Below are 27,452 nucleotides of genomic sequence, written 5' to 3' on the forward strand. Positions count from 1 at the left end.
AGAAGACTATGGGGATTGAGGCTGGATCACAACATAGTATTTGCACCTTTTTTGTTGCTATTGGCTTGCTTTTTTTCTTTATTTCTCATTTTTTCCCTTTTTGATCAGATTTTTTTTGTGCAGCATGATAATTGTGGAAATATGTATAAAAGAATTGCACGTTTAACATACTGGATTACTTGCTATCTGGGGAGAGGGGTGAGAGGGAGAGAAGAGAGGAAAAAAACTTAAAACATGAAGTTTTGCAAGGGTGAATGCTAAAAACTATTTTTGCATATATTCTGAAAATTAACAACTTATAAAAAATTAAAAACAACAAAAAAACTAAAAAGTTCTTCTCTTACTCAAAGTTACTCTGCTATTGTCTCAGGAAAATCCCTCTCTGACCTTCTTCCAAGGTCTGAAGTTTCAGGGCCTTATATGGAGAACCTATGAGGGAGCTCAGTCAGAATGTCTATCCCACTGGTCATGGCCTCTGTGATTTCAGGAAGTAGGGAGAAAGGAACATGGTAGCTGCTGCCAATAAGGGATCAAGACTGGACTTTTGATTTCATTGTTAAATGGAACTCCTAAAGGAGAAACTTCCTCTACCAATTGTTATTCAGTTTTAGTTGTGTTTTCTTGATTAGGATACTAGAATGGTTTGCCATTTCCTTCTCCAGCTCATTTTACAGATGAGGAAACTGAGGCAAAGAGAGTTAAGTGACTTGTCCAGAGTCACACAGTTAGTGTCTATGACTGAATTCGAACTCGGGTCCAGCAAATAGGGTTAAGTGACTTGTTCAGAGTCACACAGTTAGTAATAAGTATCTGTGGCTAAATTTGAATTTGGGTCCTCTTGACTCCAGGACTAGTATTCTGTCCATTATGCCAATAAGCACCCTGGCAGCTACTAAAGTCACTCCTATTGCAATATATAATATGCCTTCTCTACCATATAGAGTCTTAAAGTTTCCTGGAGAAGCTAAGGTCTTGTCCAGGGGTCATACAGCCAGTATATATCAGAGTCAGGACTTGAACCCAGGGCTTCATGGCTCCAAGATCAGCTCTCTATACATTATTCCAGTCTGCCTCTCTGGAGAATACCTCTGTTTTATATAACTGAAAGACCCCTGGGGTTTGTAACATTTAACATTGAAGGACCATGAAGATCATTACTAATATGTAAAGCTAGGTAACAAAGTAATTGAGAGATGTTGAAAGCAAAGTATTGGTTGCCGAGTTGGAGGTACTGGCCTGTAATTCAGTGCTTATGATACTTAACAGGTAATGCTAACAGCAGGCTGAAGCAGATGAAACTAAAAATGAACATGGCATTCCAGGTTTACCTGTGCCTTCGGGAAACATGAAAAAGCACTGAAGAACTAGCAACAATATTTTGAATATTGAGCAAAGGAATCTAGTGGTTAATTCCCAATATTAGAGGTTTGGGGGAATTAATTTACTTCAATCCTTGGGTTTAGCAGTCAATCTCCAGAATATGAAGCTTACAAAAGAAGGAGCTAGAATCATAATATTACTGAAGGTTCCCCACCCAGTTCCTTCTTCTTTATGCATTTCATAACTATTTCTATGTTTCTATTAGAATACAAATCCTGTGTTATTTATAGTCTAATCCATTTATATTCTTGTCCTTGTGAGAAATCTTCATTCATCTTCCATTTGTTTCTATGGTGGTCAGTGAGGAAGATGGTAAGAATGGAGACCACCACCTGGAGACCAACACATTCCCTCAGTGCTTCTGATCACACATAATCACTTGATTAAAATCAGTGTCTGGTATTCCTTATTCAATTCATTCATTAGTCAATCAATCAACAAATATTTAATTAAAAGCCAGATACTGTACTAAGTATTGAAGATACAAAGACACGTTAAATCATTTAAACAAACTCTTAAGCCGATGAAAGGTAGTTAGGTGGACTTGTAATAAGGAACTCATCTAAATGAATTCAAATTCAGCCTTAGACACATACTAGAAGTGTGGTCCTAGGCAAGTCACTTACTTGTTTACCTCAGTTCCTCATTTGTAAAATGAGCTGAAGAAAGAAATAGTAAACCACTCCAATAACTCGTCAAAAAAACCACCTCTCCCCCAAAAGAAAAAGACCTGTACCATGAAGTGCTTAATAGTGATGAATCAAAATGTGAATGTATGTATATAGATACATATACATATATGTATGTGTATATATATATATATATATACTGGTGTCTAGTCTTTATTTTTAATACACATTGATTTATGAATCATGTTGTGAGAGAAAAACAACAACAACAAAAGGGAAAAAACCATGGGAAAGATAAAAAAAAAAAAAGAAAGCAAAAAAGAAGTGAATATAGCATGTGTTGGTTTATATTCAGTCTCCATAGTTCTTTTTTCTGGATGCAGATGGCATTTTATGTCCAAAATCTATTGGGATTGTTTTGGATCATTGAACCACTGAGAAGAGCCAAGTCTTTCTTTCATTGCTGATCATCATGTATTCTGGCTGTTATTGTACAATATATTTCTGGTTCTGTTTGTTTTCCTTAACATTAGTTCATCTAAATCTTCCCAGACCTTTCTAAAGGTTGTTCATAATTTTTATAGAACAAAAATATTTCATTATCTTCATGTTTAGCCATTCCCCAACTGATGGGCATCAACTCATTTTTCAATTCTTTGCTACCACAAAAAGATGAGCTTCCCTTCAACAACTGGTGAAATCAGTTTATAAATTAATATAAATTAATAGAATGGGAAAGGAACCTTAAGGACCATCCAATTCAATCTTTTCATTTTACAGATAATAAAGGTCTAGGATTGGACTGTGAAGGATGCTTAAGAGATTTAGTCTGACTTTCTCCCATTACTTTTGAGGTGACTTGTCCAATATCACAAAGCTAATAAGAAACTGGCTTTTGAACCCTTATCTGATGAGTCCAAATTCAGTGATTTTTCTGCTACTATGATTACTGTCTCTAATATTCTATCTTGCAATTTATTCTTGGGATTAGGGATGGAGTTCAGAGTAGGGACAACCTATTTAAGAACCAGTTTTCCCCACAGTGCAGTTTAATCATTTGGGAGCTCCTCTGAATTCCTCAATAGAAAACTGTTACTAAAAATTCACATTGTCTTAGAGGAAAGTGAGGAAGAGAAAAGGACCCTGGACATCTCTTTCTAGTCTTTTCTCTTTGGTATAGATCCATATTTCCTTCATTTTAAGGATAAAACAGAACATAGGAAAGCTTCAATGTGAGGTAATTATAGGACTAACTTTGGGCCTTGAGTAACCAGGAGGTAGTTTGCTAGAAAATATCTCTTAATCCATGAGCAAATCCAATGTTTAGTCTTTGCTCACTGTTACTCCTCCCCTTTGCATCTTACAAAGGTTTTGTTCTTTCAAGAGTAAATTGAAGTTCTACCATTAAAAATTATCAAAACTGAGAGTTTGGAAGAAGCCCAAGAGACTTATGTATTTACAATTAGTCCTTCCTTATAACAACTTTCCCCATGGTTGGTTTCAGCCAATTAGCAAAAGAAATTAAATGGGAATTTTTGAGGAATTTTGCAAGATGCTACAGACAATATGTGAAGATCAGTGGACAACATAAAAACAAGTTTAGAAACTAAGAAGTTTACATAAGATAGTATATAATATGAACATATTTTAACCTTTTAGCATTATAATAATTCAGACTTCTCTGGCACAAAGGGAAGGGCAAAAAATTTCACATGGCTTTTTGGGGAGAGTGTGGAAGACTGAGAGGGAGGTTATATGGAAGGGATAACTGTATTCAAATAGCATTTTTTTCAGCATCTTCAAGTACTAAGTATTAGGGACACAAAAACAGAAGTAAAAAAAAAATCCTGCCCTACCCTGTAGGAACTTGAGACCACTGATAATATACAACATTTACTCAGATAAGTAAATGCAAGATAATTATAAGAGCGGAAAAAAAACTAACCCAGGAGCATAATATGAAGAGAAAATTGGGAGTCCAATGACTTGCCCACATAGGTGACATGACTTGCCCACATAATTCAGCTAGTGACAGAGCTGGGGTGAAAACTTCCATTTTTTACTAGACTCTTATGAAAATTCCCCTTTCTATCCAAACTATCTATCTATTTGATCACTTCCCCTGAGCTCCTTTATCAAATATTGTCCATACCACTAACCTAGCATTAATGTAGCCTATCTTGGATTAACTTTTGCCCATGTGGCCTGCCTTCCCTCCTGCTCCTGAAGAGCAGGTTTTCTAGCTTTTTTTATAATTCCATCCTCTACACAGAGCAGACACTTAATAACATCAGTGGTGATGAAGATAGAAGGCCTGGGAAGGGAGCTTATAAAGAAATGGTTAGCCCAAACTGGGGAAAAAAATACCAGCCAAACTACAATCAGACCGGGATCTAATTCTAGCTGCGCTGGGAGGAGTTCTGGTCTACTCCCTCTCTTACCTTTATAGTATGTTATTCCAAAATTCAGTCTCCTAACTCTCATACTTATTATCTCTGATCTTGAATAAACTATATTACCTCTCTGGTAAACTGATACTAACTGGGTAACTGTGAATCTTTCACTTAATCTTTCTGAGACTCAGTTTATTGATCTGTAAAACTGAGAATTATTATAGTTATAATCTCTACTTCACAGAGCTATTATTGAGATAATCTATAAAAACTACTTTTTAAACTTAAATACTCTCTAAATATTTGTTACGAATATTGTTGTGTCATTATAATTATTAAGGTAAGGGGATTGCACTATATAATCTCCAGTTCTAATTTTATGATCTCTTTATTCAATGATAATCTTATAAGCTTTAACCACTGTACCCCATAAAACTCTTAGGGTTAAACGCTTTGCATTTCTCTATTGCTGCCGCTAGATCATGCCTTGTTCTTAGTATCAATACTCCCTACTTTCCCTTTGCTTACCTACAAAAAGGAATTGGATTTTACAAAATGTTTTATTTTAACTAGCAACTCCATACAAAGATGTAAAAACACCACACAGTACAGAAAGGTCAGGCTACAGAGGATAGAAATCTGATCCTGAGATTCTCCTAATCTGCCATAAAAGGAATAGCAAACTATTGGCTAAAGCAACCTGACCTTTGGTCTCATTCTCACATGGCGCTCTCAACAAGTTATGAAGGGATATTACTAAGGTCAAACTCATAGCGCAATACAAAACAAATTCCATCCTCTTCTCTCTATGAAACTACCTTTAGTTTTTGCTTGATCACTATGATAGAAGACTACTTCCCACTTGATTTAATGAATATTGTATATGGCATAGTTTGTTCTCTACCTCTCCATCTCTCATTCCTCGTGAAGAAGCAATATTTCATTGCTGTTCTCCAGGGCCACCTTTTTTTTTTTTTTTTTTTTTTTTTTTTTTTTTTTTTTAAGTCACTCAAGAGTTCTTCCTCTTAATAATGATATTTACATTTATACTGGACAGCTAGGAGATACAGGTGGATAGAATGCCAAGCCTGGAGTCAAGAAGACCTGAATTCAAAAACAACCTCAGACATTAAGTAGCTGTATGACTTTGGGCAAATTACTTAAGCCAATTTGCCTCAGTTTCTTCATCTGAAAAGTGACCTGGAGAAGAAAATACTAAAAGACTCCAGTATCTTTTCTAAGAAAACCCCAAATGGGATCGGGAAGAGTCAGACACAACTGAAAATGACTGAAGGACAATATTTACAATGCAGTAAATATTAACATTGATTCTTCTTAGTTATACACATTTCACTTATTTCACCTTGAGTCATATAACTCTTCTTTTGCCTTTCTGTATTCTACAGAATATAGGTATCATTTCTTACTGAACACATTCCATTACATTCATATGTCATCATTTTTTCAACTATTTCCCGACCAATGAATACGCATTTTTTCATACCTTGCTATACCACCCACTTTTTGAGAGTGATAGAAACTCTTTTGATATCAGAAGGATATCAGAGTTAAAATAGACATGCCAATTCAAGAAATATTTTTAAAACAACTACTTATTTTCAATAATTTAGAGATACCAAAGAAAAAAATCTCTTTCCTCAGGGAGTTAACATTTTATCATTTTAAATTCTAAATATATCTGAAAATCACAAGGATCCCAGTCAAGTCCTGAGTAGGGATAGGGACCTGGGAGAAGTACTAAAAAGGGAAGAATTCTTAATGAGTCTTAGACTAGTAAACTGTCTACTTCTAAAATCTGATTGGAAGCACATCATAATTATGATATTACATGACAAATATTTTCCTATTAGCATTTGCCACATAATCTATAAATTGAGAATCATCATGCAGCATGTAAAACATACTCCATGAGATCCATACTGCCCACTTATTTCATCACATTTGCAAGTAGAATCCTTCAACAGTATCATGCCCAGTGATGATTAATATCTTCTCTGGGTATCCATATATTTATGATTTCAGTCAGATGAGTTAAATTTGCACAACAAACAATTCTGTCTTTTGAAAAATTAATCTTTTTTCCAGCTGTATTTAGTATCAACTACTGACCCCTAGTGGCAATGAAGATGACAATTCTTAATTCCATTAATTTTATATCTCCACTTTCCCAGAAATCTATATAATCCTCTTAAAAAGTCACTTTGTTTAAAAATGTAGATTACCATATAATAGTATCTAATGTAATCACCATTTAAAAAAAACAAATTGTACTTTGATGCTTGACTATCTTGTGATTTCATTGAGTAGGTATTCCCTCAAATGATTTCTCAACTTTAATGACTCTTGCTTTGTCCTTCTGTAAATCTTCCAGAACGGGTTTACCCAGTATGCTAGAGGTATTCTTCTAGAAGTCTTGACACTGCATTAGAACACATAGGCTAACCTTGATCATGCTACATGATTGGTACATCTTCTTGTCTGAATAGATATATTCCTCATGGAATTTTTTTAGTCTTTTCTAAGCAGTTTTTTAGTGAGTAATATTTTGTAGTCTACTAATGCTCATCAGCATGTACCTTTTTACTTCCTTTTGGATGATCTTCAATTTTGAGTCTTTAGAGACTGATACATGAATCACAGTATAACAAACTGATTCTGTTTCTACTTCCTTAGGGCTAGGTCTGTTATATTTTATTCCCACTAGGGGTTATCTGTAGTTCCCCAAGGACATTAAAAAGTTCTTCTCTGTCATTTGGCTCAAGTCAATGATTTTCCATGGTCAAAAGTCTATATTACAGTAGCCATTCAACATCCCTTGAAGAATATTGATTTTTGGATGGTAGGCATTCTACATCCAATGAGTTTTTCAAGTGTAGATAAGCCAAACTCCTTTGAATGAGTCTCTTAGCCAGCTATGTATGTATTATTCCAACCTTTGATAAAATCAGTACCATCTCATCTGTAAAAATGAGAAACTAGGGGACAGTAGTGGATAGAGCACCAGCCCTCAAGTCAGGAGGATTTAAGTTCAAATGTGACCTCAGACACTTAACACTTAGTAGCTTTGTGACCCTGGGCAAGTCACTTAATTCTAATTGCCTCGCCAAAAGAGAAAGAGAAAGAGAGAGAGAGAAAATCTTAACCATCTATCAAGAATCTCACTATGATATGGATCCTGTACTAAACATCTATTAAGCTAGAGAAAATCACTATTTTTTGCCTTGTTATTTATAATCAAAGGGTCATCAAACTTATCCTTGTTGCTACAACTTCCAGTGAATCATAAATTATTTTACTGTGTGTATAAGAAATACCTTAAGGCACTGTTCCTTCTAAACAAATGGTTTTTTAATAATTAATGATAACTAGAGTGGGATCATACATTTTTCAAAGCTTTTGGTCATTTGTGTGTCTGTAATGTTATTGAATGCCATTTGAAAAAAAAATCCCAATTATTCCCATTCATCAAGAATGACCTTAATAAGTACATATACTGATCTTTTTAACATGTTGTAAAACTAGGAAAGTAGATAAATGAATAGGTGATGATATTTCCTTGGTTCCTTTTCTTTTGAGTAATACTAAGGTTGAAGGTTTTATTCTAAATCTCTTACATTTTCCCTCCTTTCAGGTTTCTTGAGAATCATTTCCTTGAAACTTTCAAAATTGCATTATCTCTAGTACAGATTTTTATTTTTATATACTTGACCTAGTTCAGCTTTGTTCATTTCTTTTCTTTCTTTTCTTTCCTTCCTTCTTTCTTTCTTTCCTTCTTTTTTTCTTTCTTTCCTTCTTTCTTTCTTTCTTTCTTGAATATCTTCTCCTTCTTTATATAACACTGAAATGTTAGGGACTAAATATTTTATTTCCATTGTCATTTATGAGAAAAATTGTTGTAAAAATTTTTGCACATCTTTTTTCATTTTTTTGTCTCCTCATTGTTTTACTTTGTGTTTTATCCTTAAAAATCTTTGTGATAGTTGGCTTAATTGACCAAAATTTCACTAAGCTTTCTATAAAATTTCCCTTCCATGCCACATCCATACTTTTTTATAAGGTGATGATGCTTCTCATATTCTTTTACCACTTTTCTTCATGGGATTTTACAAATGAATTTGTATTCAAAGGTACTATTTCTCTTAATTGCTATATCTTTCCACTTAGCAAGGAGATCAAGTTTCTAGCACATATTAGGCACTTTAAAGAAGTTTGTTGATTGACTGATGAGCAATTTCTAGACATTTTTAGTCTTATTGTAGGAATTGATCTACATTAGTTAACTTCCTTAAAAATTGGGGCTATTCCAAATCAATGTGTCTTTTTTATTGACTTCCTTTTGGGCAAGAGCATCTGCAACTTGTTTAAATAGAACAAGTTGAAGTTGCCTTAATTAGATATAGTATACATTCTCATTTTTAGTCTTATCATTTGGCATTGATTTTGCTTTAACAAGTCTATAATCTTGACTACAATCTATACAAAACAGCTGTCAGAAATGATCTCACATTCATAAGTAGGCATTTTTAATTTCTTCAAATGTAATCATTTTCATTTTTATTTGTGATTTTTGTACAATATTTATCATATCCATTGACTCCCAATTCTCTTCTCAAAGAAAGTATTCATAATAAATATAAGATTTCTGCTTAGTTTATAAGCATTTGGCATTCCTCATTTCTTCTCTTTGAATTATGATTTTCAGCAGATCTTTCACTATACTCTCAGTGAAATATTCACATCTATATTGAAATCATCAAACATTTAAGTCCATTGATTGATTTAATTTAAATATTTTTGCTGAATTTCCTGTAGAATTTCTCTACCTTATTAGTCTATGCAACAGATGTTGGTGTAATAGCCACAATTATTTTCAAGGTGGTCTTTTTACAAATATATAAGTACTACAGTGTAAGGAAACCAAGTATCCCATGAAAGATGCTTCTTTTTTCCAACATATTTATATTTATTTTGTTAAATTTTCCCAATTAAATGCAAAAGATGTTAACATTCATTTTTTAAAAATTGGTTCCAAATTATCTTCTTTCATCCTGCCCTTCTCCCCTCCTTTGAGAAGGCAAGCAATTGATATCAATTATACATGTGAAGTCATGTAAAACATATTTCATATTAGTCATGCTGCAAAAAACCCAAAAAAAACATAGAAAAAAACTCCCAAGAAAAATGAAGAAATTTAAAAGTATGTTTTAATCTGCATTTAGAGTTTATCAATTTTCTCTTTGAAGATGGCTCTCATTTTTCATCATGGATCTTTAGGAATTGTCTTGCATCATTGTCTTGATCAGTATAACTAAGTCTTTTACAATTGACCAGAAAGGATGTTTCTTAATGCCTTTGGATAAAACCAACTCCACAAACTCCTTGATTTGCCTCTCTAAGGAAAATTGGAGAGCTATATTTCCATTTAGCTATAGCTTTCATTGTTTTCTTACAGTAAGAATGTCAGCATCCATGTGACTCAATTCCTCTAATGTTATGTCCACTGGGCAAAGATTTCACACTTAAAGAGAACCAACAGCTAAGTTAAAGCTCATAGATTGTCAGGAATAGTGATTCTTATCACCTTTTTTTTGCCCACTTTTCTGCCATTTTGTGCCATTTGCCACCATAAATCGAAAGAGGGTCACCTAGGTCTGAGGAACAGTTTGTATTTGTATTTGTATTTGTCATAATCAAGGAATTAGTCAACAGATACTTCCTGATGATGAGTATTTCTGCACTCACCTATGCTTATCTTCAGAAAGTATTAACAATTATAATAATGTATGAAAAAAGAGTGCCTCACATATAGGGAAGGAGACCACATGTGTGGTTTAAAGGGAGGAAGAATAAGCATCTCTACTCTTTTCTCCCTACCCCATACCCTTTCCAGTTTTCTCCAATGGAGATATATTCCTGCCAGGAAAGGAAAGTGGAGGCTGGCCCTGGAGAGCATCACTCGTTCTCAGAGATAAGGATTATTGGCTAGCAGTATTTCTATCTGCTTTCTCAAATGTTTTTCATCTATGAAATATGACTGATTTCCAACTAACTTTTAATTTCTTTGTCATTTTGAGTGGTAGGTAGGATGATTCCAAGCTGACCAAATACCAATTCCTTCATGAACACATATAGCAAAGAAGCCCATTTACTCAAATCATATCAAAACAAGAAATCAGGGAATATATGCATAGAAATTATACACCAGACAATACAAAACAAAGAAGCTCTCCCATTGGGGGCAGGATTACTCAACTTAACCAAGAAAGATTGTCGTTGATCCCACCCAAGGAAAACTCCCCAAAGTCTCTAGACTAGCAAGTTGGAAATAGGGACATGATGGAGACTTCAAATTCCTTTCATGTCTTCCCAGATTCTTTCCTTTAGCAACTTCAAGTGGGATTAATTACTCCATTTTCTCTCTCAAAGTTGGAAGCTGACTCCACACTTGAAGATTTTCACTTGGGGGAGTCCCAAAAGGGAATTTCCTCTTGAATCTCCAAAGGGGAAATGACTGAGAACTGAAATTTTTCTACCAACAAATCTGTTTTGCTTTTTACAAGGGCCAGGGCTTTTATCTCCAGCAAGGAAGTCACATATTTATGGCCCTTAAGACAGGAATTACTTTAACAATAGCTAGCATTTACTTGTACTCTAAGATTTGCAAATCACTTTGCAAGTAGTATCTCATTTTATCCTCACAACATCTTGGCAAGGTCGGTAATATTACCCCCATTATACACTTGAGGAAACTGAGGTTACTAAGGAAGGTTAAATCCAAGATTCTATTCACTATGTTACTTAACTGTCTCAAAAATAGACACAAGCTGCTGCCAGGACTGTGTTTAAAAACATCAGCCTGATGAATTCTGCCAAACCTTATATTCTATATATACAACTTTTGAGAAGCCAGAACCAACTCCATGTCAAGATCTTTTGAAGTGGACTTTGTGTAGACAAAATCAATTCCAAATTTTGAAAATCTTAAATGCCAGTGATGGAGATTGATTTCAAGTAGTTTTTACCAATAGTCACCAACTATTCCTTTTGGGAATGTCCTATCCTAGGTTTTATTCAGCATTCCATAGAATTATAAGAGGGAGCTATGAAGTTCTCTGAAAAAATGGACATATAGAAGCATAATGCATGATTTACGTCATTAAAATGCCCATTAATATTTCAATGAAATATAATTAATTATATAACAAAAAATATGTTGTAAAACTCCCCAAACCAATGAAGATTATTTATTTGTAGAAATATAATGGATGCTATACTTAATATTAGAAACATAATTTTAATTCAATGGGGGATGGAATCCTAGAGTTGAAAAGACCATGAAGAGGTTGCCTGTTCTATCTTTTCCACACCTTATAAATGAATCCTCTCTATAGTATGTTCACATTTTGTTTTCCCATTTTGAGTAGTGGGATCCTTTTTTCCTCACAAGATGACCTATTCCATTTTCAGATAGAATATATCCAAAGTCTAATTGATAGGGAATTTGTACCTGGTATCGAGCTGAAATTGGGCTCCTTTTAATGTCTCCTCATTGCCTCTCTAAAACCAAGCAAAGTCTTTTTTATCTCTTTTGTTCATGAGGATGATTGGGATTTATGAGTTGTGACACTGATCTACCATAGCTATCCTTTAACAAAGCCTTTTAGCTGCTCTTAAAAATCTGTGTTACTGGGGATTTGTCCAGCTATAAAGCTTCATTCAGGAATAAAGTGATGCATATCAGGTGTCACTCTGTGTGATTAAGGAGACAGCTTTTGGCCCCGTTCTGCTATTTTACTGTAATATGGAGGTGTTGCTGGGCTCTCAGGTGCTATGCCGCCTGAATTCAAGATCTGGTATGTTTTAAAAGTGAAATGTTTCAAGTATGGGGCTGATAGCAGATTCTGTACCTGTTATGTAAGGACCAGTCTTGCTAAGGATAGAGAGGCTTTACCACCAGAGGATTGGTTGGCCATGTATTAATTATTTTTTTTAAATTGTGGTAACTCATGAAACTTGGAGAAGCCACAATATATACCAAAGAAAGGAATATCCATAGCCCCATTCTTTCAAAATATGAATATAACAATACTTAATGTCATATATATCATGACCATTTGGTTTTAAGATTATGGACTGAGCTATTTTGCCACATAAAACACACAAACACATATACATGTGGAATAAATTTCATCACAATAACAATGACAATTATAGTGATATAATAAATTGCATTTATATAATATATGGTCTGCAAAGCACTCTACAGATATAATTATCATTTATCCTCACAACAAATCTGGAAATATGTGCCATTAATTATTATTCCTATTTTAAATATGAAGAAACTCAGGCTAAGAAGTTAAAAGATTTGTTCAGTCACACAACTAATAAATGTCTGAAGCAGGATTTGAACTCAGGTTTTCTGGACTTGTAGTCAAGTATTCTATTCACTGTATCACCTAGCTGTCAAAAAGTCTTAAGAAGGCATGCTGGTTTGATTCGATGTATATTTTGACTAAAATTTTGTTTCAAAATGCTACAAATCAAACAAGGTTTTTTTTTTTGTTTGTTTTGTTTTGTTTTTTTAATAATCTAATAGATTCAATTCCAATTCTGTATCTAAAGATGTTAATTCAAGTATTAATTGACCAGGACATATATAACTTCTATAACAACCACGAATACAAGTTATACTGATGGCTAGCAGAAGCAACTTAGAAGTTATATTAGAATTATGACCAAGATGACTTAATACATTGTCCAGTAAAATTACCAACAAGTAGAGAATTCTGTTTTATACATGGAGTAACCCACATCTGCCAGCCTCTATTCTTCCAGACACAGAAGGATGCTTAAAATCCTCTAAAGAAGTGACAGTCACCTACCCAGGATGCTATTTTGTAGATGCAAGTCCCTCACACTGGGGATCCTTAAACATTGTTTCTAGGATTCTGATCCATTTCTTTGTTGTTGTTATTGTCGTTGTTGTTGCTGTTGTTGTTGTGTGTGTGTAATTTGAATTTGACCCATGCCTTTACAATGTGAGTATATCCTAGTCTTGCCCAACTTGGACTTCTGAACTTTGAGTCAGAATTATAGAATCTTCATTAAGACTTCAAAGCCTATCTTGTCCAGACAGAATCCTTCCTACAAAGTCAAGGACAAGTGATCATCCAGCCCCGACAGCAAAACTCTGGCAAGAGGGAAGACATGCATACAAGATACATATGTGGCAATTAGAATATAGTCTCACAGGAAACATACTAGTCATGGACGATGTGGGAAAATGGAGTAGGTCTTTTTGGAAAGAGTGGAATTTGAATTAAATCTTAAGGGAGAAACCCAAGAGGCAGAGGGGGAAGAAGAGGAGTATTCTAGAAATAGGAACAGCCAGTATTGGAGTCAGAAGCCATGTGTGTTTGGGAAACTGCAAGAAGACCAGTGAATTGTAGAAGAAAGTAAAGTATAAGGAACCTGGAAAAGTTAGAGAAAAGATAGGTTGTAAGAAACTTTAAAAACCAAAAATAGAATTTTATTTTTGCTCTTGAAGGTAATAGGGAACCTTTGAAGTTTATTGAGGGATATATGCATGCATGTGTGTGTGTGTGACAGACATAGTAGGGGTTAAATAAATATAATTTGAATGAATAAATATAAAAAAAATCATTGAATATGTATATATGCTATAATCTTACAATGATATATATATGCTATAAATCATAACTGTGCTTAACTGATAAAAAGGTATGAGAGAGGCATTGACAGAATCAAGGACTTGAACTCAACAGGAATGAGCATGTCGTATCATCCTTCCTTTCTTAATAGGAATATTTAAGATTCAGGAAACAAATTAGTGCTTGATAAAGGATGAATTAAAATTAATCTCTGAGTTTGAGTCATCATTTGATCTTGCAAATATTTACCCTTTTCCCACTGGATATCAGTCCTTCTGACACTTCTATTTTATTCATGAACAGCCTCTGTCTTTACCTGTAATGACTGATAAATATGGATAAAAACACCTCAGACTACATTTATTTGGGGGCAGGGGAGGGAAGGTATTGTGGTAATTGAATTTCTTCCTGCTCAGGATGGAAGCAGAATTTTCTTCACTTTGCATGGTTTGGAGGCACTTCAGAGAAGTTTTGTTTTGTTGTTTCCAGAAAATTCAACATGAAACAGTAAAGAGTGATGAAATGAGTTTGAAACCTTAGAAAACTACACTTGCTGCTTTAGATAAAAAAGGGAAGCAGAATAGTATTTTCACCATTTTTGGGGGGGGTCTTTTTTTGCTTGCTTTTTCTTTCTCATGGATTTTCCCCCCCTATTGATCTGATTTTTCTTGCACAGCATGATGAATATGGAAATATCCTTAGAAGAATTGAACATGATATAGGTTAACCTATTATCAAATTGCTTGGTATTTAGGGAAGGCGGGGAAGGGTGAAGGAGAAAAATTTAAAAAACAAGATTTTGCAAAGGTGAATTTTGAAACTATTTTTGCTTGAATTTGGAAAAATAAAAAAAACTATTAAAAATTAAAAACAATAAAAAATAAATCACAATTTAAAAAATTTTTAATGGAAAAAAATTAGCCTCATAAAGCAAGGTAACTCTCTATACACCTTTTCAATATCCTGATACCAGACAGGAAAGGGCCAAGATTTAGAACAGGAAAGGAGCTTTACAAATGAGGAAACTAGGATCCAGGAAAGGAAAGTGACTTGCTTCAAGATTCTCCTGGTAATAGAAGCAGAATTTGAACGCTGGTCTTCTGTTTCTAAATCCATTTTTCTATCTACTATCCTATGCTGACCTAATTGAATCCCTTTATTTTATAGATGAAACCTGGTGAGGTAAAAGGGCTTAAAGTCAAGTAGCATTTCAAACCATCCTTTCTATGGGAAGAGCAGCAGACAGGCTTACCTCCTAGCTTACCCAGGACCAACATCAAAGGTCCTAACATTATGTCATACATCATAACATTATGTCATTATCTCAAGTAAAAATGAAATAAAGATTCTCCCTTGGTCCCCTTATACAATATTTCCTAAGAAACAATAAGCTTAGAGTGATATGGGAGACCATGAGTCAAAAGGGGAAAAAGCCTTGCTTTTAGTTATCAGATCTGGGTTAAAATCCTGCCTCTGACACTAATTACCTTGGCTCCTTGAGCCTCACTTGTCTTATCTGTATAATGAGAGAATTGGATTAGATTGTTTGAGAGGACTTTTCCTGCTTAAGAACTGTGGTCTTACATGCAAAAGAAACTGAAAGGGAGGAGGGACAGGAAAAGATAGACAAGATACCTATACAGAGAAAATCCCAGATTCTTGAAAAATAATGCAGTTTTTCTTGCCATTCACTGAATATCCTGAACTGTCTTGGACTAAACAGTAGCAAAGGGGTATCATCATTGCCCTATCACTATGTACAACCCAGCAAGAGATTGGAAACAAGATTTTTGCTTTGAAATTGTGATATTCTTAGAGAAACTAGGACAAATCTAGTGATTGCTAGGTACTCAGATTCTTTCTTAGAGAAACTGGGACAAACCTAGTGACTGCTAGGTATTCAGATCTGCCTAACCAGCTTCGGCTATAATTAGGTAGCAGCAGGTGGTATATATTAACAACTTACTAACTTTGGAATGAAAGCACAGCATTCCTCTCCATATGTCCTGTCATTTAACAAGTATAATAACCATTTAATCAAATGCAGTCAGTCCGGTGATCCATATATTGCCTAAAGACTTGCCAGCTGATACTAGCTTGGCCAAGAATATTTACCAAATTCAGGTTACTAAGGAAAATGTGGAATCAGATCAACTTCTTATCCTGAATCAAGTCATATGTTTGAATATTAATCACATAAATAAAATGAATTCCAAATTTTGTATGCATTGTACTATCTAATCACTGTGATTAGCTCAAAGGCATGTTGAAAATTAAAAGCAATCAAGTCACAATTCTTTGGTGCTTTAGTTTTTGTCTCAATATGACAGGGAAAGGGGCTAAACAAAATTGAGACATAAGTAAAATTATCTTTGGTGCTTTCCCACTTTCCTTTTCTTGTTCTTTTCTCATCCACTGTGCTTTCTGTCCCCCAACCTCCTGGACACCTGGTGTGCCCAAAGTCTCTCATTTTAACATTCTATCTTCTAGGCTTTTCCTCTCCTTCAGGGTGTCTCAGGAGCCAACATAACTTTTCTCTCTTCTATTGTCTCACCAATCAAAGATCTGAACCATAAATTTCAACTCAATAATTATAGAAGAACAATCTAGTTAAACCAAGTAAAAAGTGTGAATGACTAGTGGGCCTTCATTCTCTCAGGGGTGTTTGTCTTATGAAATATTTGTACATTAAGATTCATTAACCAAAATGAATTGCTATTTGATAAAGTCTTAAACTATCAAGTGTCAAGTGAAGAATTTCAATCAGAGAGACTTAAAGGAATTTCTGTGTCCCCATATATCACATCACTTCCAACTAATTCCACTGTTAAGAAGATTAAATGAGATGATGCTAATAATGAGATATTGGGGATCATATTAACAATGGACTTGAGTCTTGGAAATATAGATGAGGAATTTATTTCATAATTAAGTCTTCTAGACTATGAACTACCCAACCATCAGAAAGCACATGACATTGAGTGCAAATGCAGCCTTACTGCATTTGCAATGTTGCAAAACCACAAGAGATCATGGTAATATTATACAAATCCTTTCATTATATTATAGGTGTCTTGTGCCTTTCATCCACATAAAGGCTCAAAGCGCTTTAAAAACATTCTCTCATTCTTTTTATTATCCCTTTGTTCTCTTTTGTGGAGACAAGCAGGCAGACCTTTAAAATAATGCCCCAAGAACTGATGCATTACAAGCTTGATATGTTCATGTCTATAAGCTAAACCATCTGTGGGAAGGGAAGAGATCCATGTGCATTAGATGGCTCATCAATTTAATCTTGTTTTAGGTGAGGTGGAACAGAAGAGTTTTTACTCCCCTAGAAGATTCTTTGACAATAGGAAGGTTTGAGTTTGAATTCTAGATCAGGTTCTTTACCAGCTGTGTGATCTTGGTATTTCTGTGCTTTAGTTTCATCATCTGTAAACTGATAACATCTAATATTACCTTTCCCTCCAATTCTATGGGCCTGTAAGAATTTCTTGAGTAGATAGGCTAGCTCCCTATAATAAAGGGTGGTGACATCGTTCTCTAGGTAGGTAAATTTCCTGAAGAAAGAATAGACAAACCATTTTCTAGCTCTCTGAAAACAGTTTATGGAGAAAAGGCCTTTAGAAGTTGAGGGAAAAGTAAAAGACCTATGGAATAATTTCTTAAAGTAGGGAAAACTAGAATATTTGGATTCAAGGACATAACAGTCTTTCAGAGAATAAAACACATGCGATATTACCTAAAAAACATTTCAGACTTCCCATAAAACTTTATCTTAAAAGTATATCAAAGAGGGATTATGAGATATAAAGAATTGTAGAATTTAGATTTGGACAGGAACATCCAATATATGGATCCTTTCTACTACAACAAACTTCTTTCAGTTAGAAATCTGAATCTCCTTTTGAATTTCTTCTACTTCTCCATTTTCTACTTTTCAGAAGCCCAAACAGAGTTGTAAGGGATAATCTATGGATCAAACAGTTGGCAGTTCTATTCTATTTGCCTGACATTTAATTTTACTATATTGCAACTGCTTCAATCCAGATCCCTGAATGTAAGACTGATATTCTCAGTGGATTTTTCAACCCCCTCATACATTATGAATACTTGATAGAATACAAATGTGTCACTTAGGCAGATGTGAATGCCTTTGGCAGCATACTATTATCCCAATCAGTGGAAAAAATAATATTTGTGTGATATTAAAACAAAATTAATAGCAAGATGTGAATTACATGAAAAGGCTTTATATTATAATTAATAAAACTTGTAAACAACCCAGCACAATTAGAACCTTAATTAGGAAATGATCCATAATTTTTTGATTAAAAAACAGTAAGAAAAGCTATTATAAGTCACATTCACTTGAACAAGATAGATTTTTAAAAGATATTGTTCGATAGAAGTATTTGCTGTTTGAAGCAAGATGGGGGCTGTTGTTGAAGCATTGTCACCTACATAATGTTGCTCCTTTGGGTAGGAGTGATTTGTTGATATGGAAGGGTGGGCAAAACCAGGGATTTGGGAGTCATTTTTAATGAGTCAAGATAGGAGATCCATATCAGAGAGATAACAATACTTCCCTCTCTGTTCACCCTCTTCTTGCAGCTTAAGGGAATATTTGCTTTGGAAAAATGTAGCAAAACACAAAGACACAAAAGTTTTGTCTACATTAGACACCCACGTGGAACAGGAGATGAAAATCCCTTGTCATTTGGACCATCATTGCTATCATAACAGAATTTTCTATAACCAAATTGGCACTTCCATATCACAGTGGAAATCTCAGTTTGCACCATTTGTGATGGTGGGCTGAAACATGCAATTTAGACCAGAGCCTCTTTGGAAGGAGTTTCTAAATTGTATTATATGTTGGTTTCTTGTTTGAGTCATTTATCCCATATGGTTACAGCCTAATTCATTGGTTTTTTGGCCTTTTGGCTAAGATAAAAGTTTTTTGTTTGTTTATTTTCCCCTTTGAATTGGTCAGACCAAATCAACAGATTGTTCCTTCCTTTTAAGACATATAAAAATCGCCTGGAAGGTAGAATTTCCTATTTAAGGCAATATGGTGTAGTGGAAAGAATACTGGTTTGAGAGTCAAAAGGTCCTGGGTTCCAAGTCTAATTCTACATCTCACTCTCTGTGCAGCCTTCAGTAACTCATTTAATTTTCCTGTTTGTTTCAGTTTTCTCTGCTATAAAATGGGGCCAGAACAGATGGCTTTTTTAGGTCCATTCCAACTATTGCACTATGATCCTTCTTTCTTAGAAGTGGAGAAAGCAAGATATAAATGGGCTAAGTTCCTCGCTTATGCCCACACAGCAGGTCAGCAGAACCATACTGCAAGAATTATTTTTTAACAGTAGACAGACTTTTCCCCTCAGAAATGAAGCTTCCTAGATCTCCTTTAGCTAAACAGACTAGATTCTTTGTTATTTACTTTAGGTCCCTCCTTTTAAATAAACTGAAGAAAAATAAATTTAAAATTAGGATAAAGTAATTAATGTGAATCAAATACTGAATTGTTACTTGGTAAATAAATCAGTAACTGCCAACATGAGAGTTGTAGAGAAAGTTCTTTCTGACTGGAAGAAAGAAATTAACACCATCACAGAATTGTTAGGTACCTTAGACATCATCAAGTTCATTTAAAAAACAAAAAAACTGAAAATGTTTTAAAATGCTTTACAACATTTAATAATAAGCATGAATTGTTTTAATTTGAAAATAACCTTTCTAATAAGTATTTAAGAGAAAAATAAAATGTTGGTGCTAGAAAGAACATGAGAGTGAACCCTTCTTTATAGAGGAAGGGCTTGTCCCATTTTCACAAAGTTTACAAGAGTCACACAAAGAGACCTTGAACTTGGGTCTTGTGACCCTGACTCCATTGCTTCTTCCTCAATATAGAATTGAGTCCTAGAGCTCCCAAACACAGCATATTGCATTCTTTGCTTAGGATAGAACTAACAAGAAAACCAGGCAGATAGAGAAGATAGAGCTTTTAAAGCTTAAGAAGAGCTCTGCTATAAGATATAGGTAAAAATTATTAATTACCAATTCTTAGATTAAATTATTAAGTACAGGAAAGATTGTTAACTATTTCATTGTTTGACTCTAACTTTGCATGACAAGAAACCATATACGTATTGCTTAGGTAACAATGCTTAACTGGGCCCCGGTTCATAATTACCCCAGAAAACTTCAACAAATCCAAAGATTGATGTTTGGAAAGTTCACTAAATTTTGGTTTTTTGAGAAGTACATTTTAAATTAACTTGTGAAGTTTAATCAACCTAAGTGCCTTATTTGGAAAACTTATTATGTTTTAACCAATCAGCTACTTTCTTTTCTCCTTTATGGTATGCTATATAATATGCAACTTGATTTGGGTACAACAAGCACCTATTTCAGCTCTCCTCTCCATTGGGTGACTTAACAAATTCTTCCTAAATTACTTTTATTCAGGAATATTTTGTTCTCAGCTCACAATGTCAAACAAGGCCTTCTATCGGTTCTGTGCCTTCCTCTGCCATATGCAACAGATCAAATCATGATTCCCCAGCATACCATAGAGTCTTTTTGTTTCATTGTTATACTGAAAATTTAAGATACCTATATTATTATCATTGTCCTCTAAACTTGAGATTATAACAGAATTCCAGTATGAGGCCAGTTCTTCTGAATCAATCAATCAGTCAATCAAGGAGTACTTCATTAAATGCCCAGAGCAGCAGATATTCTACTAGATCCTAAGGATGCAAATATTAATAAAATGAAATAAACGGTCCTACTCTTAAGGAGTTTATGTTCAATCTCCAAGACCTATGTTGCCAAATGTCTTAGAACAGATAAGTCATGAGGTCCTAAATTCAAATGATCTGGTATTGGCTGGAGATGCATTTTTTTTCATCAGTGGCACCAAATCAATCACAAAATAGGAGTCACTAGCCCCATAGGAAATGCCATCACTGCACCTCATCTGTACCTGTAGGTTTTCTTAATTTCTTCTTGTGATGCCCCCTTCTGTAGACCAAGAATTTCATATAAAGCTTCTCCAGATGTCGACAAAGTCCGCTGTCTTTGGTCAGCCATCTGACTTGTGTATTGCCCAGACTGCAAAACCGGAGAAAAAATAACCACAAGAGTTACACACACCAGATTCTATGTTCTGAACAGGGATGTTTGGTTTTTTAAAATCCCTTTGCAAAATCCCTTGGAATGGATTTTGTGTGCCAGTTGCAAAGCAGTTGGCCAAAAAGGCTGGCGGGAACCTTGAAACAGTGCATTAAATGAAACATGTGGCTCTGCAAATTTCATCAGCCTGAGACTGCATATAGATAAAGTAAGAGACTCCATATGTGCAAATAAAGGCCTAGTGAGCACAGATTATAAAAAGTCATTCCTAATAAATTAGGTAAAAGTAGATTCATTGTTGTTGTTCCAAATTTGTTTTTACTGGACATTGAGACAACTCCAAATTAATCAGGTGTTAATTAATCCTCTACCTTATTTTGTCTGTGGCTTTAGAGATGTAGTCATTAATAAAGGGATCACTTAAAAAAAAATCTATTCTTCCTTAGATAACAAGGAGAGAAAATATCATTTAGTAGAGACCCACTAGGGAGCCAGGTCAGATTTTCTCTAGAGGTTTGTAATCTGAACATCATAGCCATAACTACATTAGGGTGACTGAAGCTTTGCCCCAGGTTGCTGAATTTAGAAGGTGAATATTTAATTCATATATTTAATAGGATAGCACTTATAGTAGTCAGCAGTATAAAATGACAGAGAGCTAGCTAGAAGTTAGTTAAAATAGAAATGACAAGTTAGCAGTGAACTTCTTCACCACTTTGCACTGCCCTTTACATCCTGCCTCTTTGTGATTTATTCTGGGGATACCGGGAATTTCTGTCTCCTTCCAAATCTTATCCAAATTTTTTCTCTGTCCCCTCCCTACTGAAGGCAAGCTTTTGCCCCCTTGTCCCATGCATGGATTATAATTACAATACTTGCCCAAGTTGCACATGGAATTTCAAGCTGAGTCCATCTCCCCACTCCCTTCTCCATTTTACAGATGAGGAAGCTGAGGGCCAGAGAAGTGATTGCCTCAGAGGTCACACAATAGTAACTTTCTGAGATAGGATTTGAACCTAGTGCTTCTTGATGCTACTCTAAGCCAGCTCTGCCAGGTGAAGAAATGACAGAGAGGAATGACCTTGGAAGGCACAGAAAGGAGAATGGAAGCAGAGCCCTCTTGGGGGTGGGATACCAGAACAGCTTTTCTGGGATTACAGATATCAGGTGAGACCAGATTCTGGCAGGGGAGGTGCTGACAACCTTGCTGTGCAACTTTGATTTTGGGTATCTGGTGAGGATCTCAATGCTTGATGCTTGTGATCCCTGGGGAACAGGGTAGAGGAAGGGGGGAACCCTGGCTATCTGGGGATTCTTGCCATGAGGAAGGGCCCTTCCTACCAATTTTTTGGGAGGATTTGAAGACAAACCTGCGATACAGTCTTAGGCATGTTGGAGGTTGCCATCTCAATTGCACCTTTGAGAGCCAACCCCTCCCTGTTGGCTAGAGGAGCCTTGGGTCCATCCTTTTCTCATAGCCCTGGGATTGGGGCACTGGAGCTGTTACTCCATTCTCCTGGGAGCTGGAGGGGAAGCTATCAAGTCCAACCCTTCCATTTTACAAATGAGGAAACTGAGGCCCCAACATGTTCTCAGGTCATTTGAGGCAGTATTCAAAACCAGGTTTCTTGGACTGCAAGTCCAGGGCTCTTACTGGCTGCACCATGCTGTTTTAGGAACAAAAATGCCTATGTTCCCATTTTCACCCTCTATCCCTGTTCCCACTGCAGTTCCCAGGGCTCTCCAGTAAACTGCATCTCAGACAGTTTACATAATTTTGCCCAGTGCCACATACGTAGGAATTAGCAGAGCTAAGATTCAGACACAGGTCCTTTGAAAAAAAAGGGCTCTTTCCACTACATAAGGAGTTTTAATATCAACAACTCTATCTTTAATGAGCCCCAGCAGCTTCAGCAGATGCTGGAGCTATGGAGTTCCCTGGTGTGCAGGCAATAGTCATCTTGGGGCATCTGAGATCCTGCAATGGAAAACCAAGGATTTCTCTGAGGATCCAGGAAAGAAGACTTCTGAATTAAGGATTTAAAACTGGAAGAGATCTCAGATTTTCTAGTCTAGAGACTCTTATCTTTTTCTTATTCATGGCAGTCTGCTGAAGCCTATGTATGGTTCCTTTCTCAGAAGAATGTTTTTAAATATATAAAATAGACTCACAAAGGAAACCAATTATATTGTTTTTTGTTTTTTCAATTGGGGTTAAGTGACTTGCCCAGGGTCACACAGCTAGGAAGTGTTAAGTGTATGAGACCAAATTTGAACTGACTTCAGAGCTGGTATTCTATCCACTGCCCCACCTAGCTGCCCCAACTAATTATATTGTTTTACAGTACCAAAGTTTTTTTAAAAATTAAGTTCATAGACCTCAATTAAGAAACTCAGATCTAGTCTACCTCCCTTCATTTTACAGATGAGTAAAATAAGGCTCAGTGGGTAGAGTGCTGGGCCTAGAGTCAGGAAGAACTGAGTTCAAAATTCAACCTCAGATGTTTCCTAGATGTTTGACCCCACACAAATCACTTACCCTTGTTGCCTTGGTTTCCTCAGCTCTAAAGTCAGCAGGAAAAGGAAATGGCAAATCACTCTGGGAGGGAGGGTGTCATGAAGAATTGGGTATAATTGAAAAAAATGTTTGAACTGTTAACATTACAAACTGAGTCTCAGAGAATTTGTGATTTTACCCATTGCTACACAAGTAGGAATTAATGGAGCTAAGATTCAATCTCAGGTTCTTTGATTTTTAGTTCCTGAGCTCTTTCTTGCTATATTATGTTTCAGTATCTTAAGGTCATACAAATATTGGGGCTCCCCCAAGCCACTGGACACCATGGCTAATTACAGCCACAGCAATGTTACCGTGCCTCCATGTCTTCAGGATTCCCCTTGTGAGCTCAGGATAAGCTGTTTAACTTCTTTTCTTTCTGCCTCCGTTTTCCTGTTCTTTACAATGAGGTTCTAGTCCTAGGAATACAGAATCAGAAAACTTAGAGATGGAAGGGTCCCTCAGAGGTCAGGGGTCCCCTCTACAACAGCCTTGTTTGGGGGGGGAATCATCCTGACTCCGAGAGACTTCCAGTGACAGGGAGCTCATCAAGACATTTCATTCCACTGCTGGATAAATATAATTGCAGGCAACTTCTTATGTTGAAACAAAAATCTATTAGATTGTAAGCTCCATTAGGGAAGGACCTGTGCCAGTTTTCTAAGCTCTTCAATCAAAATATTTTGCATCTAGTAGGTATTTAAGGAATTGGTGGTTCATGGTGCTAGTTTTGCCTTTTGGAATAATAATAAACATAACTAGTCCTTTGAACATGATATTAGGTCTCTTCTTCCTCATCTGTAAAATGAAGTTGAACACAATGATCTCCACAGTCTAGTTCATCTTTTAAGTTCCATTACTCTGATAATGGGACAGCTAGGTAAACAGTAGAGAGAGTGAAGTCAGGAGAACTCATCTTCCTGAACCTGGGAGACTTAATGAACTGATGCTGGAGTGAAATGAGTCGAACTAGGAAAACATTGTACACAGTAACAAGATTATGTGATGATCAATTGTGATAGCTTAGCTCTTGTCAGTATTACAATGATTCAAAACAATTTCAAAAGATCTGGGATGGAAAATGCCATCCACCTCCAGAGAGAATGTAGGTTGAAGCCTAGTATTTTCACATTTTTGGGATGTTTACTATTTTCAATCTGGCCTCAGACATTAACTGTGTGACTCTAGGCAAGTCACTTAATCCTGTGTGCCTCAGTTTCCTCATCTGTAAAATGAGTTATTTTATATCCAGTTAACTATTGCTGTTATTTGTCAAGAAAATCCCATATGAGACCACAAAGCATCTGACATGACTGCACAACAGTAACAAGGTGTCTTTCAACTCTAACTTGCTATGTTTCTGTGAAATTAAAGTAGAGTAGAAATAACTAGGGATTATTTGATATGAGACCTGTATTCAGATATTTGAAGTATTATCAGAATGTGTATTGTTCAGTCATTTTAGTCATGTTTGATGCTTTGTGATCCCATTTGGGGTTTCTTTGGCAAAGAAATTGCCATTTCCTTCTCCAGATCATTTTACAGATGAAGAAACTGAAGCAAACAGGATTAAGTGATTTGTCCTGGATCACAGAGTTACTATGTGTCTGAAACCAGATTTGAACTCAGTAGTAAGACTCTTCCTGAGTCCAGGCCTATTACTCTATCTACTGCCCTGAAAGGGACCTTAGAGGTCATCCAAGTCAAATTCTAAATTTTTCAAATGAGGAAACCAAGTCTCAGAGAAGGCATCCACTTTGTCTAAGGTTATATAAATAGTAACAGAATTGTTCCTTATAAGAATGATAGTTTCTGGACCTTATTTTGAGGTATTCCAATTTATCAATTTTTTAAAAAAAATGTGGCACCCTGAATTAATACAATACTCTAGTCTGACCATACACCAGATTGAGTGGGACTAACCTTAATTTGAATGCTTTATCTAAATGCATTTAAAAATTGTTAGCTTTTTAAAAGAATTTATCACAATATTGGCTTGAAATAAGTTTTTGATTGATTAACCTCCTAATAGTTACTAATGGTATATAGATATTACATGATTATATGTCACTTTACATTTTTTAAAGTTTTTTTAACTACTTTACGGGATTTGTAGTTCAAATATTATTTTCCTTGAATGTGTAATGTCTGAATAAGTTATGGTATATGAATATACTGAATTATTATTATTCCATAAGAAATGATGAGCAGGCTGATTCCAGAAGTCTGGAAAGGTTTATATGAACTGATGCTGGTGAAGTGAGCAAAACTAGGAGAACAAGTTTATGTGATGATTAGATATGATAGACTTAGCCCTTCTTAACAATATGCTGATTTAAGACAATTCCAGCAGACTTGATAAATGCCATCCACTTTCAGAGAGAGAGAACTATGTAGATTGAATGTGAATCAAAGCATAGTATTTTTGCTTTTGTTTGTTATTTATTTCTCTTTTTTTTTTTTCTTTTGGTCTTTTTTTTTTTTTTGCACAACATGACAAATATGAAAATATATTTAATAGGATTGTACATGTATAACCTTTATCAGTTTGCTTGTTGTTTTAAGGAGAGGGGAGATAAGAGAGGGAGGGAAAAAATTTGGAACATAAAGTTTTACAAAAATAAACATCAAAATCTATTTATCTGGATTAGGAAAAATAAAATACTATTTTCTACTTTGTATATTTTAGAAAGCTAAGTCTCAGAGAAGATTAAATGATTCCAACAAGATCACATGATGCTAAGTTAGTACCAAGGACTAAAAACCATATTATCTCTTTTATATTTGTATTTGAATGTCTTTTATATGAATTGCTATTAGTCTGGTTTCACCCATCTTGTACTTTGCAACTATTATGTTGGTTTGTGCTCCATATTCCAGGCGTAAATTCTGAGCTCAGATTATTGTGAAGATGAGTTGACTGAAACTGTCCCACCACTCACCCCTACACTAATTTTTTTAGGATCCTATTTTGTTGATCCAAAGTAAAATGCTATACAAACCATTCTGTAGCAAAAATCAAAAAAGCATTATTTGAACCAGTTTAGAATTAAGAAGGAATTTTTTTTATCAGTTGTTGAATGATAGAGGAATGGTATCAGAAAATAATCAGAGATACTAAAATTATTTTTAATATGATCATACATAAGTCTTTCCACACACATCCTTCCTATTTTGGCGCTACTATTGATAATCCAAAGACAGCTGAATGAAGAAAAAAAGGGATGAATTCCTAAATATGCTCCACAAAAAATTAATCATCAAGAATGGGCCATAGAATCAGGTAAGATACTAAAGAAATAATCACACAGTTCTATTCTCTTCTTTGTGGCTGAAAAGAGATGAAAATATCATAGCATCTATATGATTCTCTCTGGTCTTCCTAGTTTTTGCAAGCCAAGTGGCTACTAGATAACAAGGGCATTAGTTAACTGAACACTGATTAATAGAATCTTACTACCTTCCCATCTCCTACTGGAATATGGATTAATCATGGAGAATAGCACATTAGAGTTTCTCTGGTTTCTTTCTATTCCTTAGCTTGACCCTCCTTTTGCTTGGGGCTTTGAACCATTGATGTGGCAGAATAGTTCCTATATATCTGTCCTGTGTGGAAATGTCCTTCCCTACATAAATACACACTGACTCT

General features: G+C 35.2%; 1 protein-coding gene across 5 annotated transcripts in view; it reads right to left on the reverse strand.

Moving 5' to 3' along the window:
- DNAJC5B (DnaJ heat shock protein family (Hsp40) member C5 beta) overlaps positions 1 to 27,452 on the reverse strand; it is a 107,068-nt gene that overhangs the window by 25,057 nt on the left and 54,559 nt on the right. For 4 of the 5 annotated variants that reach the window (XM_051970117.1, XM_051970118.1, XM_051970116.1 and 1 more), the window contains one exon: positions 21,098 to 21,225. In XM_051970117.1, the coding sequence (XP_051826077.1) occupies positions 21,098 to 21,204 (107 nt within the window). In that variant the 5' untranslated portion in view covers positions 21,205 to 21,225. Of the gene's footprint in view, positions 1 to 21,097; positions 21,226 to 24,117; positions 24,217 to 27,452 lie in introns of those variants that run through there. The other variant, XM_051970120.1, reaches the window with a different exon arrangement.

Source organism: Antechinus flavipes, chromosome 1 (assembly GCF_016432865.1).
Source record: "Antechinus flavipes isolate AdamAnt ecotype Samford, QLD, Australia chromosome 1, AdamAnt_v2, whole genome shotgun sequence".
NCBI classification, from domain to species: domain Eukaryota; kingdom Metazoa; phylum Chordata; class Mammalia; order Dasyuromorphia; family Dasyuridae; genus Antechinus; species Antechinus flavipes.